The sequence below is a fragment of the Physeter macrocephalus genome, chromosome 17, assembly GCF_002837175.3.
Source record: "Physeter macrocephalus isolate SW-GA chromosome 17, ASM283717v5, whole genome shotgun sequence".
Lineage (NCBI taxonomy): Eukaryota > Metazoa > Chordata > Mammalia > Artiodactyla > Physeteridae > Physeter > Physeter macrocephalus.
The window spans coordinates 51,834,587-51,848,243 of NC_041230.1; the positions used below are offsets into that span (position 1 = coordinate 51,834,587).

At 53.8% G+C, this 13,657-nt stretch overlaps 1 protein-coding gene across 12 annotated transcripts in view; it reads right to left on the reverse strand.

The window, feature by feature from the left end:
- Window positions 1-2,072: 2,072 nt before the first annotated feature.
- MEAK7 (MTOR associated protein, eak-7 homolog) overlaps window positions 2,073-13,657 on the reverse strand; it is an 88,592-nt gene continuing 77,007 nt past the window's right edge. For 10 of the 12 annotated variants that reach the window (XM_028477717.2, XM_028477722.2, XM_028477716.2 and 7 more), the window contains 5 exons: window positions 12,562-12,984; window positions 7,793-7,911; window positions 6,177-6,356; window positions 5,622-5,717; window positions 2,074-4,343 (listed from right to left, as the gene is read on the reverse strand). In XM_028477717.2, the coding sequence (XP_028333518.1) occupies window positions 4,290-4,343; window positions 5,622-5,717; window positions 6,177-6,356; window positions 7,793-7,911; window positions 12,562-12,984 (872 nt within the window). In that variant the 3' untranslated portion in view covers window positions 2,074-4,289. Of the gene's footprint in view, window positions 4,344-5,447; window positions 5,718-6,176; window positions 6,357-7,792; window positions 7,912-12,561; window positions 12,985-13,657 lie in introns of all 12 variants that reach the window. The other 2 variants (XR_008615475.1, XR_008615474.1) reach the window with 2 other exon arrangements.

Consider the following 13,657-nt stretch of genomic DNA (forward strand, 5'->3'; position numbering starts at 1 on the left):
ATCTGTCTCCTAGAGTAATAGAAATAAAAACAAAAATAAACAAATGGGACCTAAGTAAACTCAAAAGCTTTTGCACAGTAAAGGAAACCATAAACAAAATGAAAAGACAGCCCACAGAATGGGAGAAAGTATTTGCAAACGAAGCAACCAAAAAGGGCTTAATCTCCAAAACATATAAACAGCTCATGCAGCTCAATATTAAATAAACAAACAACCCAATCAAAAAATGGGCAGAAGACCTAAAGAGACACTTCTCCAAAGAAGACATACAGATGGCCAACAGGCACATGAAAAGATGCTCAACATCGCGAATTATTAGAGAGATGCAAACCAAAACTACAATGAGGTACCACCTCACACAGGTCAGAATGGCCATCATCAAAAAGCCTACAAACAATAAATGCTGGAGAGGGTGTGCAGAAAAGGGAACCTTCCTACACTGTTGGTGGGAATGCAAACTGGTAGAGCAACTATGGAGAACAGTGTGGAGGTTCCTTAAAAAACTAAAAATAGACTTGCTATATGATCCAACAATCCCACTGCTGGGCATATATCGGAGAAAACCACGGTTCGGAAGGATCCATGCACCCCAATGTTCACTGCAGCACTATTTGCAGAAGCCAAGACTTAGAAGCAACCTAAATGTCCATCGACAGAGGAATGGATAAAGAACATGTGGTACATATATACAATGGAATATTACTCAGCCTTTAAAAAAAAATGAAATAATGACATTTGGAGCAACATGGATGGACCTGGAGACTATCATACTAAGTGAAGTAAGCCAGACAGAGAAAGACAAATATCATATGATATCACTTATATGAGGAATCTTTTTAAAATGATACAAATGAATTTATTTACAAAACAGAAACAGACTCACAGACTTTGAAAACAAACTTAATGGTTGCCAAAGGGGAAATGCAATGGGGGAATAAACTGGAAGTTTAGGATTGACATATACGCACTACTATATGTAAAATAGATAACCAACAAGGACCTACTATACAGCACAGGGAACTCTACTCAATATTCTGTAATAACGTAAATGTGAAAAGAAGTTGCAAAAGAACAGATATATGTATAACCGAATCACTTTGCTGTACACCTGAAACTAATACAACATTGTAAATCAACAATAGTTCAATATAAAATAAAAATATTTTTAAAAAGAGAATCAAAAAAACAAATAAATAAAAAATTAAAATACATTTTGAATGGATCAAAGATTCAGAAGTGTAAGTGGAAAGCACAGTAGTAGTAGAAGAAAACATGGTATTTCTTTTTGTTTAATCTCAGAGTGGAGAAAAACTTCCTAAGCAAACCACAGATCTCAGAAGCTGGCAAATATGATGACATCAAATGCAAAATTTATGTACGGAAAAATAAAGGAGGCAGACAAACCAGAAAAAACATTTACCACATGCGGCCAATGCCATTTTGCTTAATTCAAAAGAGCACTCTTGGAATTCCCTGGTGGCGCAGTGGTTAAGAATCTGCCTGCCAGGGCTTCCCTGATGGGGCAGTGGATAAGAATCCGCCTGCCAATGCAGGGGACACAGGTTCGATCCCTGGTCCAGGAAGATCCCACATGCCGTGGAGCAACTAAGCCCGTGCACCACGACTACTGAGCCTGCACTCTAGAGCCCGCGAGCCACAACTACTGAGCCCACGAGCCACAACTACTGAGCCTGCACTCTAGAGCCCGTGAGCCACAACTAGTGAGCCCGCAGGCCACAACTACTGAAGCCCGCACGTCTAGAGACCACGCTCCACAACAAGAGAAGCCACCGCAACAAGTAGCCCACGCACTGCAACAAAGAGTAGCCCCCGCTCGCCACAACTAGAGAAAGCCTGTGCGTGCAGCAATGAAGACCCAACACAGCCAAAAATAAATAAATAAGTAAAATTTATTTTTAAAAAAAAAAAGAGCACTCTTGCAAACCAATAACACCCACACCCTAGGAAACCAGGTGAGGGATAGGACACACACCGTTCTTGAAAAATAAAGCTCTTCACTGTCCCTGGTCCAGGAAGATCCCACATGCCGTGGAGCAACTAAGCCCGTGCACCACGACTACTGAGCCTGCACTCTAGAGCCCGCGAGCCACAACTACTGAGCCCACGAGCCACAACTACTGAGCCTGCACTCTAGAGCCCGTGAGCCACAACTAGTGAGCCCGCAGGCCACAACTACTGAAGCCCGCACGTCTAGAGACCACGCTCCACAACAAGAGAAGCCACCGCAACAAGTAGCCCACGCACTGCAACAAAGAGTAGCCCCCGCTCGCCACAACTAGAGAAAGCCTGTGCGTGCAGCAATGAAGACCCAACACAGCCAAAAATAAATAAATAAGTAAAATTTATTTTTAAAAAAAAAAAGAGCACTCTTGCAAACCAATAACACCCACACCCTAGGAAACCAGGTGAGGGATAGGACACACACCGTTCTTGAAAAATAAAGCTCTTCACTGTCATTCATAAGAGAAACAGAAAAAAAAAATTACAGTTTTCAAGCATCAGGTAAACAAAAACTAAATTTTAATATAGTATTGGTGAAAACATGGCAAACAGGCATTCCAGGTCTCAAAAGTATAAATCTAGCTTGAAAGAGGTTCATTTGTTAATATCTAAATAAAAAAGCATGTACCTTTTGATCCAGCAATTCAGCTTCGAAGAGTTTATTCACCAGACAAAACCACACCAAGATGTATATGAACGATATTCATTCCAGTAACAACTAGCTACAAACAGACCGTTCCCCAGCCGGGGATGGCTGAACACCAGAAAGGATGGGGCATCCATCTCATGGGACATTACATAGACGATGAGGATAAATGGGTAGATACAGAGCAATTTCCACCCAAAAAAAAGGTGAGGGACAGACCAGTGTGTACAACACGTTACCTCCTGGGAACAAAATGCTAGAGCAGAGGCAGGAGGAAGACGCAGCTTTCAAGTTACATCCTTTTGTATTTTAACCTTTTTTGCTGTGTATGCATAAGCTAATTTTTTAATTAAAAAAATATGTGGTGGGTCTATCAACAGATGAATGGATAAAGAATATGTGGCGTGCACATATATACATACATATGAATATGTGATGCGTGTGTACATATATATATAATGGACTATTACTCAGCCATAAAAGAAGAATGAAATTTTGCCACTTGCAGCTACATGGATGGACTTCGAGGGCATTATGCTAAATGAAATAAGTCAGACAGAGAAGGACAAATACTGTCTGATATCACTTATATGTGAAATCTAAAAAATACAACAAACTAGTGAATAAAATGAAAAAGAAGCAGACTCTGACAAACACAGAGACCAAACTAGTTGTTACCAGTGGGGACGGGCAATATGGGGGGGGGGGTGGAAATTATGGGATTATTATATAAGATCATGTGTGTGAAACCTTTTAAAATTGTAAAGCACTGCAGAATTAAAGACTCTTTCATTCAATAAAAGAAAAAAATTTCCAGAAAAAAATACGGTGGGGAAAAAAGTAACAACAGCCATGCGGTACCATGAACAGCGCTTTTTCACCCCTGCCCTCCAGTGCCTATCAGGGGCCCTTATGTGCCTTCACCTCCAGGGAGACCGCTAGTCCTCACAACCTGAATTCTTATTCCCATTTTATCAAAGAACACACTCATCACACGTTAAAACTAGCATCACGGGTTTCTCAGGCCCAGGAGGAGCGTGGTTCCTCGGGTCCTGTGGCCCTGGGCACGGCTGACACCAAACTGGCCTGTGTGCTCGGGACCACACATGCTGGGGAAGCACACGGCTGCCCCACACCCCCTGCGAGGGCCGAACACCCCAGGTTACCAAGCGCCTGGGCTGGGCGCCCAGCTCCCCCCGTGGAGGTGTGCTGTCTCGGGAAACCGTCAGGCCCCCGGGTATGGCCTGCACTCTTGTTAGAGGAGGCACAAGGCAGAAAAGAGGCCGGCAGACACACCCAGCCCCTCTGACAGCCACAGACAGAGGCAGCAGTAAGTGGTCTTCAATGGACCTTTTATTAGTGAGGTATTATTTCACTGCATTTTTTCTAAAAAAAATATTCTGTAACACACTGAAGACTCGGGGCCTAATTCTTCAGGTTACGGTAAGGATATCTGAGGATCCTAATATCCTGCATACGCTTCCCATCAATTAAGAAGTCGCGAAATGTACCTGAGAAGCTATTAAAAACTGGCTTTTTACAAGGAAAATCGATCATGACCGAGTGCGCATGTCACCGTGTGCGCTCGTGCTTCTCTTCCAAGGCGCATCTGCGAGGCCTTCTACTCAGGGCTCAGCGCAGAGTCTGATGAGCCTCCCGGTAGAAAACGCAGATCCTGTAAAATGCAAACAGCTCGGTTTGCTATGGCTTATAATTGGGGGCAACTCAATAACAAGGCAGCATTTTCGTCAGATCTGCAGAAGGGCCATGTGTAGCAAAGGAGAAAGCTCCGCGGAGCGGGATTCTCGCTGTGTCCGGAGGTTCTTCAGGCCGCCTCCGAGGGATGCAGGGACTGGAAGGGACACGGCAGCTCTGCCAGAGGTCCAGCCCACCAACATCTTTGCTAGCACTTCAGGATCACTATTCGTTTAAAGCAAGTCCACGCTGTCAAAGTACCCAACATCCCCTCGGGAAGCAGCAAGGGGTGGGGGTGGGGGTGGGGGGGTGATGCCGGGAGGCCAGGAGCCCGGGCCAGTCCTGTCAAGTTACTCACCACTAATTGCTGCACAGGCCGTACGCGCATTAACAGGAATCTTAGCCTCAGGGCCCCGAAGGTCCCCACGTTTAAATTAGTAAGAGAACCACAGCTTTGCTTCTCTGTAGACCTCCTGGTTTTCCCATTTGCTCACAGCACAGATTCACTTAACTCATCACTGACCGGGGGATTTTTGCAGAAACTAACGGCTGTGGACGGCGATTTGTTATGTAAATGAATGTTGAACCGTCTCCGTCAATGATGTTTGGGTAACAAAAGACGTATTAATACGTCTCTAGTCAGTAATGTGTTAAAAACAGCTGACAAAGGCAGAGACTGAACCTTACTGAAGACCCATGTCACTGTTATATTCAAAATCTCCAGCTATTACCCCCGTTGGGACACTCGTGTGTCTTTGGTGGTTGTTTTTTTCCCGAAATACAGAAATTCCATGTCAGAGGAAGCTGTTCCCCAAAGCGTCGAGATTCCCATCGGAGCACCTCTGCCCTTTACCAGTCGAAATGGGACGTGGAGGCTTTTAACTGGGAGGCCTGAGCAGAGGCCAAGTGACCCTCAGTGAGTGGGACCCCCCTCCCCTAGAGCAAGGACTCAAATCCCAACCACTGCTAATTCCAGTCGGCCTCAAACGTCTCAGCATCATCTTTGGATTTCATCTGTACAAAACGAGCAAAGTCTAAGCATCAAGTTGGTAATTGGACACTCAGGATTTAGGGGGAGACACACCCATCAACCGACACAGGGCATCAGAGGAACTGTACTCTGTTTCAGTTGGGCACCTCCAGGACCACCCAGACATGACCAGCACGCTCTGGATTAAAGTGAAGCACAGTCTGCAGGCTGAGCTCCAGCTCCAGGAAGGCCCGTGCTGGGGGCGCCTCCTCAGTGGTCAACAGGCACCTGCCGGAGCCCTTCGCTGTGGCGAGTCCGCCCGCTGACTTCCAGCAGGGCCTGGGCCGCGGGGTCCACGTCCAGAACGCTCTTGGTGTTCTTGGCCTTGGGAAGAAGGGAAGGATGGGTGTGTTCAGTGACCAGAACCAGGCAGTGACACCCTGCCGCTGTCAGGTTTATCAGAGGGGAATTTCCTACTGTTGCCACAAGAGAAACGTGGTAGAGGCTCTCCCCCGAGCCCCACTGAGTGCCCCCGCCCCAGGATGCCATCGCTGGGAGGTGACGAGGCACAGGGGCCCCAACGGCGACTCATCGTCGAACCCCAGAACTAGAAGGAACCCCGCTCGCAGACAAGCCCCCACCCCTCCGGGATCCCACCTCCCTGGGGTGGTTCTTTCTACTAAACCTCCGCAGACCCCAGACAGGAGCCTCTGCTCTGCTGTGCAGCCACAGACACCCCTCTGGCCAGCAACGGCTGCTGGCAACAAACTGGAAGAAACCATCTCCAGATGGAGGAGCGAAAGGGACAAGGCCGAGCAAGGGGAGAAACGCCCCCGCGCTCACCAGCTGTGTCACCGGAGCGTCTCCCACGGCCCACACCTCCATCTTCTCGAACCGGAAGTCCTCCTGGGCCGAGAGCTGAGGGCTGTTGTACGTGGTGCACGTGGGCTTGGCCTTGCTGTGTCCTTTCCCGAAATCGACATCGATCCACAGGCCAAAATAATTGTGCTGCCCTCCCATGCCCTGCGGAGGGAGGGGCAAAGCACCGCCTCGGTCTCGAGCATCAGACACCTGAAGCGCACCCCAGCCGTCATGCCGCCAGGGAGTATGAGAAGCGAGCGCAACTTTCTTCCTCTCTTTTTTTTTTTTTAACTGTGAAACACATATTCACAGAGTGATACAATTTAAGTATCCCGTGACAAGTTCCTAGAACACTCATCAAGGTGTCCTGCCTCCTACCCCATGGCCCTTTCTCATGGGGCCGCGCTGGCAGGAAACACAAGTGACAACAGAGGACAAAAGAAAACAGGCCCTCAGGCCTAGAGACACCAATCGGTAAAATAAGGGGAGAGGTCTACACAACACGTCCCAGACAGGGATGCTACCGTCACCCGGCCCAGGACCGGGCGCTCGGCCCAGGTCGTTCACTCCGCGCAGCACGGAGGGAAAGGAGGAAGCAGCCCCGGGAAGGCGGGAACCACTCGGCTCACTGCCGGCTCTGAGCGAGCGGCCCACGGGAACAGACTGCTGTGCAACCTCTCTGATCCCTTTCTCTAGGTGCCCTCTCCACCAGCGCCGCCCCCCGGGCCCGGGGAGCCTGGAGCTAAGGCTGAGCAAGAGACCAGGGCAGGAAACGCGGCTACCCTCGGGGCTGCTTCTCCCCTCGGGCCGATTACTGACCACCACCGGGAGCCACTGGGTGCTGCTCCTGAGGCCAAGGCCCTCACCCCTGCATCACCAAACTGTCCTTTCTGAAGGGCGTCCGGGGTCATCAGGTGGCCCCGGCGGAGCCTCAGAGTGAGCCTGGGAAGGAGCACGGGGCCCCCTCCACACCGCCAAGAGGGACCAGCCTCCCCGGCCCTTGGCTTTGCACTCACGGGGCTGGAATTTCCCGAGAGGGGCTTTCTGTGAAGAAGCAGGGGAAAGAAATAGGCTGGAGCTGGCAGCAGACACATTTCTCACCCAAGCTAAGCATCTGTGCGGGCGCCCGTCCCCGCGCCTCAGCCCAGCCCTGTCCCCACCACCGCCCCCCGCCTTCCCCCGCGTCCTCCTCTTCCCGCGGCCGAGTCCCGGCTGGAGCACAGAGCAGACACCCCCCAATGGGTCCAAAGGGTCTGGGGAGCCCAGCCCCGGCCCCGCGCGCGGGTCGTGCCCCAGGCAGGGCAGCATCTCCAGCCACGAAGGCGACAGACCAACCATCTGACAGCCAGGAACACTGGCCGACTCCGTCATGTGCACACAAACCCCGGAAATGCCCCAACAGAGGCCCCTTTTTTCCACGAGAGAAATTCTGTCCTCGTCGTCGCTCGTCGCATCACCACCGAGACTCGGGCAGAACGAACTGACTGCGTACGGCCGCGCTGACGCAGGGCGGGGTGTCCCCGGGCACGTCCGGGCCAGTGCCATCGGGACGGACATCACCACGCGGGGGGACGTGCCCTGCCCTCCCGAGCCCTTACCAGTCCGTTCGGGATGGTCTGCTGCCCTTGATTCAGGTACATGTAGTGGTCGTTGTAGCCCGTGCAGGTGTACACGGCCATGCTGGGGGAGATGGAGAACAGGAAGCACCTGTCGTCCCCTGAAATTGACCAGAGCAAGAAGAAGCAAGATCACCCATCGGAGCGGGGCGCGGGGAGAGGCAGGAAACGGAAACGGGCCCTGGCTCAGATGGCTGAGCAGGAAGAGCTTCGCTCGGGTCCTCAGCGTGCGCGGGGCGCCTGCGCATCGGGGCAGGGCCGGCGGGCCGGCGGGCGGATCCGGACCCCGCGGCTGCCCGGGACCGTAGGATGAGCTGCGGGCGCAGGGTGAGAGTGACCGTTAAAAAGGAATGTGACATCTGCTTGCTGGGGACACCTGTTAGCGCTCTCCCGGGGAGATGGGAGCCCTGCCCCACCGCCCCAGGGTCAGAAAGGGCAGCCTCGTGTCAGCTAAGGAGCAAGGGGCAGGCGGTCACTCCAGGTACTGGCTGGGCACTCACACGGCCTCAGGTAGGCACACCATCCGGAGCGGAGAAGGCAGGTACCTGTAGACACAGCTGCCCACAGGGAGGGGAGGGGACACACAGGGCAAGTGACCTTCTACCTTTGCCGGGCACAGGAGGGGCATGCCACCACTCACAGAAGGTACCGGTCAAGATCCTGGAAATGAACACAGCACCCCCCACCTCAGAGACTCCTCCCCTCCCAGATGCACTCACGGGGGAGGGGACGGAGGCTGCACCTCACCAAGGGAACCCCCGGCTAGGCGAGAGCCAAACCAGGGAGGCGGCCCACAGCTGTGAGACCTTGGCCGGAAGGACTGCCCCTTCACGGTGACAGCGGGAGGGCACGTGACACAGGACCGAGCTCAGGTACTCGGGGGTCGGGCCATTCGTCAGGTGGGAAGGAAGCTCCGGGAAGCAGACAGGGAGCCCGAATGTGGAGGGCGGACAGGAAGGGGGCTTTGAGCCCTAGAGGGGCCCTGGGGAGGACAGCCCTCGGCCACAGATGGGCCTGGACCTGCAGAGTCAGGACCAGTGACGCTCGGGCCTCCGACCAAGATGGACCCCAGGGGGCCTCTGCGGGGACTTAGCTCCCCCGAAGTCGGGAAGGACGTCCTGAGGTGGAGACGGTTGGGTGAGAGCCACTCACGGAGGAGGGACCCCGCAGGGACATGGCAGGCCATGGGGGGAACAGCAGGGCCCTCGGCTGTAGCGCAGGATGTGAGCCCTGGTGGGGGAAAGGGGGAGGTGAGCCTGGGGAGGTCACCAGGACCAGGTGGCACAGGGCTCCCCTCCAGGCTAAACACTCCGGCTTGAGTCCATGTGCCTCAGAAGGTTGGGTTTAGCCACAAGGAATTGCCTGGGCCCACTGTGGCCCCGGGCACTGGGCCCAAGCATCACTTTTCCTTGCCATCCTAAGGCTGCCCTTCAACCAACATTTACTGGGTCCCGGATGCTAAGTGAGATGATGGGGCCACAAAGCGTGGGCCCCCTGGCTACAACAGACCCTACTCTAGTCCATCCTGGGGTCTGTGCCCAGAGAGAAGGGCCCCGTGGGGAAGATGACCCTCGAGGGTGCAGGGCAAGGACCAAGGAATCATATGACCTGCAAAAACGTGAGTCCCACAGAGGAGCTCCTCACCCAACTCTCACAGTGACACCACCACCCATCGCCCAGTGGGTTACAAGCTGCCATTCCTGTGGTTCTGGGGGACGGAGGCCCAGCGAGGGTAAGCAACTTGCCCAGGACAGAGCCGGACTCAGCCCAGAGCTGCGGGCCTGTAGCTGCCCCATGGAGGACAGAGGCGAAAATCAAGTGACCCGGCGGCTGTCACATCATCTCAAGGCTCAAATACTCGAAGTGACTGTTTCCCGGGACAAATGGACAGGAACGCCCGGAACTTGACCGGCATCTGTGATGCTAGGCTGCCCCCTGCTGGAATTCCGTCCTCACACTTCAGAACAGAATGAGCTCAAGTTTGAAAACCTGGTAACCTCATTTTTCCACCTTTCTTCAAGAAGATGAATTCTGCTTGTTAATAAAACACGAAGACGCAGCAGAGCTGACCTGGAGTTAATACTAAAGGAGCTGGAAGAAGCGGAAGTTCCGTCTATAATCATGATTCTCAGGGGTTTTTCCACATCCTCCAACCACACAGAGCACCAGCCCGTCACCCCCCCAGAGCCCCTCCCCGTGACACCGTGACAGAGAGACGTGGGTGTGTGGAAGCCCAGGCCCGAGACCGGGGTCCCCAGGAGGGCCGCCTTCCAGGGTCGGCCCTCGGCCGGCGTCTGGGAAGGCGGATTGGGGGAGGGCCCCCCCCCCAGGACTGATGATGAACAGACGGGGGGCTGGTGCCGGACTCCCGCTGCGCTCCCGCGAGTCTGGGGTTTGCGTGCGCGTCAGGCGGGGCGCGCGTGTGAACGGCCCCCCGAATAAAGACCCCGCGCGCTGAAGCTCTAACGCGTCCCTGATGGACGACGCTGCACACGTGCCGTCACAGCTCGCGGCTGGGGGAATTTAGCGCGTCCGGTGCGACCCCGCTAGAGAGGATGCTGGAGCCTGGCTCCCCGGGACTTCACCCGCCAACCCCCACCCAGTCCCGGGGCTGGATCATGCTCTGCGTCCTCTCAGTGTAATAGGTCCGCTGTGATGACAGCTCTGTGCTGAGTCCCCGAGTCCTCCCAGCGACCCACTGACACGTGGGTGGTCTTAAGGGACCCTGACACAGTGGGGAAGGGCTGGTAGCAACAGCTGGATTAAAGATCTAGAACCATCTAAAACCTACAGAAAACCAAATCCTGGGAACAACAGGATCTCGGGGATAGAGGCCCCCAGCCTTCACACCATGATCCCTTCCACCCACCCCAGACAAGGGCCACCCCACCACTGCTAAAACCTCTCCCGTAATGGCACCTCTGCACCTGGACACGGCTCCCCAACCAGCAGAAGCTTCCCTGGTGCAAGGAAGATGGGAAAAATTCCAGAAGCGTGCAGTCCCATAGGGGACCGCAGGGAGTAGCTGGCACTCGTGCGGTCGGGGAGGCTTTCTGAAGGAGGTGACCCTGGACTGAGCCCCGACAAGGAGCTGACTGTGCAAACAGGTGGAAGAGGGAGAAAAAGCAGCAGGTGCCAAGTCCTGAGATGAGAGCGCAGCCTGTTCTGGAAACTTCGGGTAATTCAGCGAGACTCAGCCCAGAGCACAGGGCACGGCAGAAGTCGTGAAGCTGGAGATAAAGGATTCACCACTCTGAGCGCACTGGGGGTCTGTCCAAGGGTCTCCAGGGGACAAGCACCACGGCAGGTGGGCTGGGAGGTGGCAAATGAACTGGACGGGTGAGACCAGGAGCCGAGGGCCAGGCAGAAGGCACCTGCAGCAATGGAGGTGAGAGTGGGGTGGAGAGAAGGGGGGGCGGGGACGCAGGCAGAGTGGATGCAGCTGACAGCTGTCTGGCTACGATGTGCAGCCTCCATCCCAGAGGAGCACGTGGCCTTTCTCCCCCGTATTTCCCATCTCAGGACCCTGGGTTCTCCCTTCCACTGACCCAGCCAGGGAGGGTGTTAGTCTCACCCCCTCACTGGGAGGGACCCTCCCCGGAACTGCGTCGGCCACGCTGCCCCATTTAGCTGAGGGGAGTGAGGACAGGCCTGTATCTGGCTGCTCAGAGCCACTAGGAAAAGGCCGCCATCTCTCAGCTGTTGGCCCCCAGGAGACCTTCTGAGAACACAGACTCGGGCAGCCCGGGGCAGGTCCCAGGGGACACACAGTGACATCAATCCTGGGAAGACAGGTTCACCTCTGAGTACGAGAACAGCCCACTGACAGGAGGTGAGCGTTTTCAAAAAGAGTCCTTTAAGGGCTTCCCTGGTGGCGCACTGGTTGGGAATCTGCCTGCCAATGCAGGGGACACGGGTTCGAGCCCTGGTCCGGGAGGATCCCACATGCCGCGGAGCAACTGGGCCCGTGCGCCACAACTACTGAGCCTGCGCGTCGGGAGCCTGTGCTCTGCAACAAGAGAGGCCGCGATAGCGAGAAGCCCGCGCACCGCGATGAAGAGTGGCCCCCGCTCGCCGCAACTGGAGGAAGCCCTCGCACAGCAACGAAGACCCAACCCAGCCAAAAATAAATGAATAAATATATATATAAATTTAATTTCTTAAAAAAAAGAGTCCTTTAAGAGCGTTTATGAGAGTAGTTCTTTGAGGAGGGAAGTATTTCATCCGAGCCTTTCATCCAGGGCATTCAAGGTCTAGCAAGGAGCTTCCATCTCCAGCAAGATCACCAAACCGGAAACTACGGGCAGAAGCTGCAAAGCAGATCCGCACAGGGAGTTCCAGGAAAGGAAGACGGTCCCCCGAGAACACACACCCCACCCGCAAGAGCCGGTATCTCCCAGTCCCCTACGCAGCACCTACGGCCCAGCCTCGCCCGTGGTCAGGACCTGGCATCGTTTAATGACTCTGATCCGCTGTTTCCTCACCTGAAATCCAGGGGTGAGGACAGCTGTCCTGCTTACCTGACCCTGCAGCCAGAATCTATAAAGAAACCCATGAAGTTAAACCATCATAAAGAAACACCATGCTTCACCATCCTCCCAAACACGTCTAGCAAAACGCCTGCGGGAGGAGATGGAAGAAACACGCACATCCCCTGGCGGGGCTCGGAGGTCTCCACACAGCAGCCGTCTGGCCAGGACTTGTAACGAGCACTGGTGCTACCGCGTGGGGTTTGGGTGGCCAAGACTTACCTTGAAACTGAGGTTTGACCTCCCAGGAGCAGGAAGCAAAGCCACCGAACACGTGGCCGTCATGGTCCTCGAGCAGCACCACGCAGGGCCCCCAGTGTACGATGCGCCCACAGAGCTGGGCGAAGCTGTGCCCGTGGAGTTCGGATGAGAACAGCAGGCGCCAGTGGTGCCGCTGCGTCCTGGGCAGGTGGGAGTTGATGTAGATGACGGACAGGACATCCAGGACGCTCGCAAACTCCCGCTCCTGGTCGACTTCGCGCTCGGGGACCAGGGTGGCCAGATCGAGGGACGAGCACAGGAGGAGAAAGCCTTGGTGGATGACCACGCTCAGAAACGTGGCCACGTGGGGGGCCCTGAACACCCAGTCCTCAACCGTGGCTCGGTCACAGTCCAGCCGCTGAGGCCCCAGAAGCTTCTCCCCGTCTAGGGGAGGAGAAAACAGTATTAGGGGGCGATGACATTGCCCTTTATCTACTTACCTAAACCTGCTCTGTCCAGCGGGGGAGCCACACGTGGCTCGTCTGCATCGAGATGCACAGTAAGTGAAAAATGCACACCCCATTTCAAAGGCTTGGCATGAAAAAGAAAAAACGTAAAATATCTCATTTTTTTTTTACATTGATTGCCAATGTTAAAGTATATTTTGGACATATTCTTAAAATTAATTTTGCTTGTTTCTTTTTGGTATTTCCGTGTGGTTACTGAAACATGTAAAATTTCCTATGTGGCTGGCTTTGGAGTTCACATTCTGTCTCTGTCGGACGGTGCTCATCTGAACACTTCAACATCGACACTCTTATCTTTTCTCTCTGCTCCAAGCTGCATTTCAGAGACACAGGAGACAGCTACACCCTCACCCCAGGGCCCCAAGACTCCCCAGCAATCCCTCCTGAGAGGGCTACACCAAAAGCCACTAGTTCTAACAAAATCATTTGGAAAGGGTTTAGAAAGTGTGCTGTCCTCCAGCTTTGGCAGGGTAGTGGTTGGTTACTTCCTGGGCACCCCTCTAGTTTATCTGGGGAGAACAGGTTTCATTAACTACAAATTATACTTAATTGTTTCCGACCAGCACCCATCGTTCTGATTTCCATCTCTT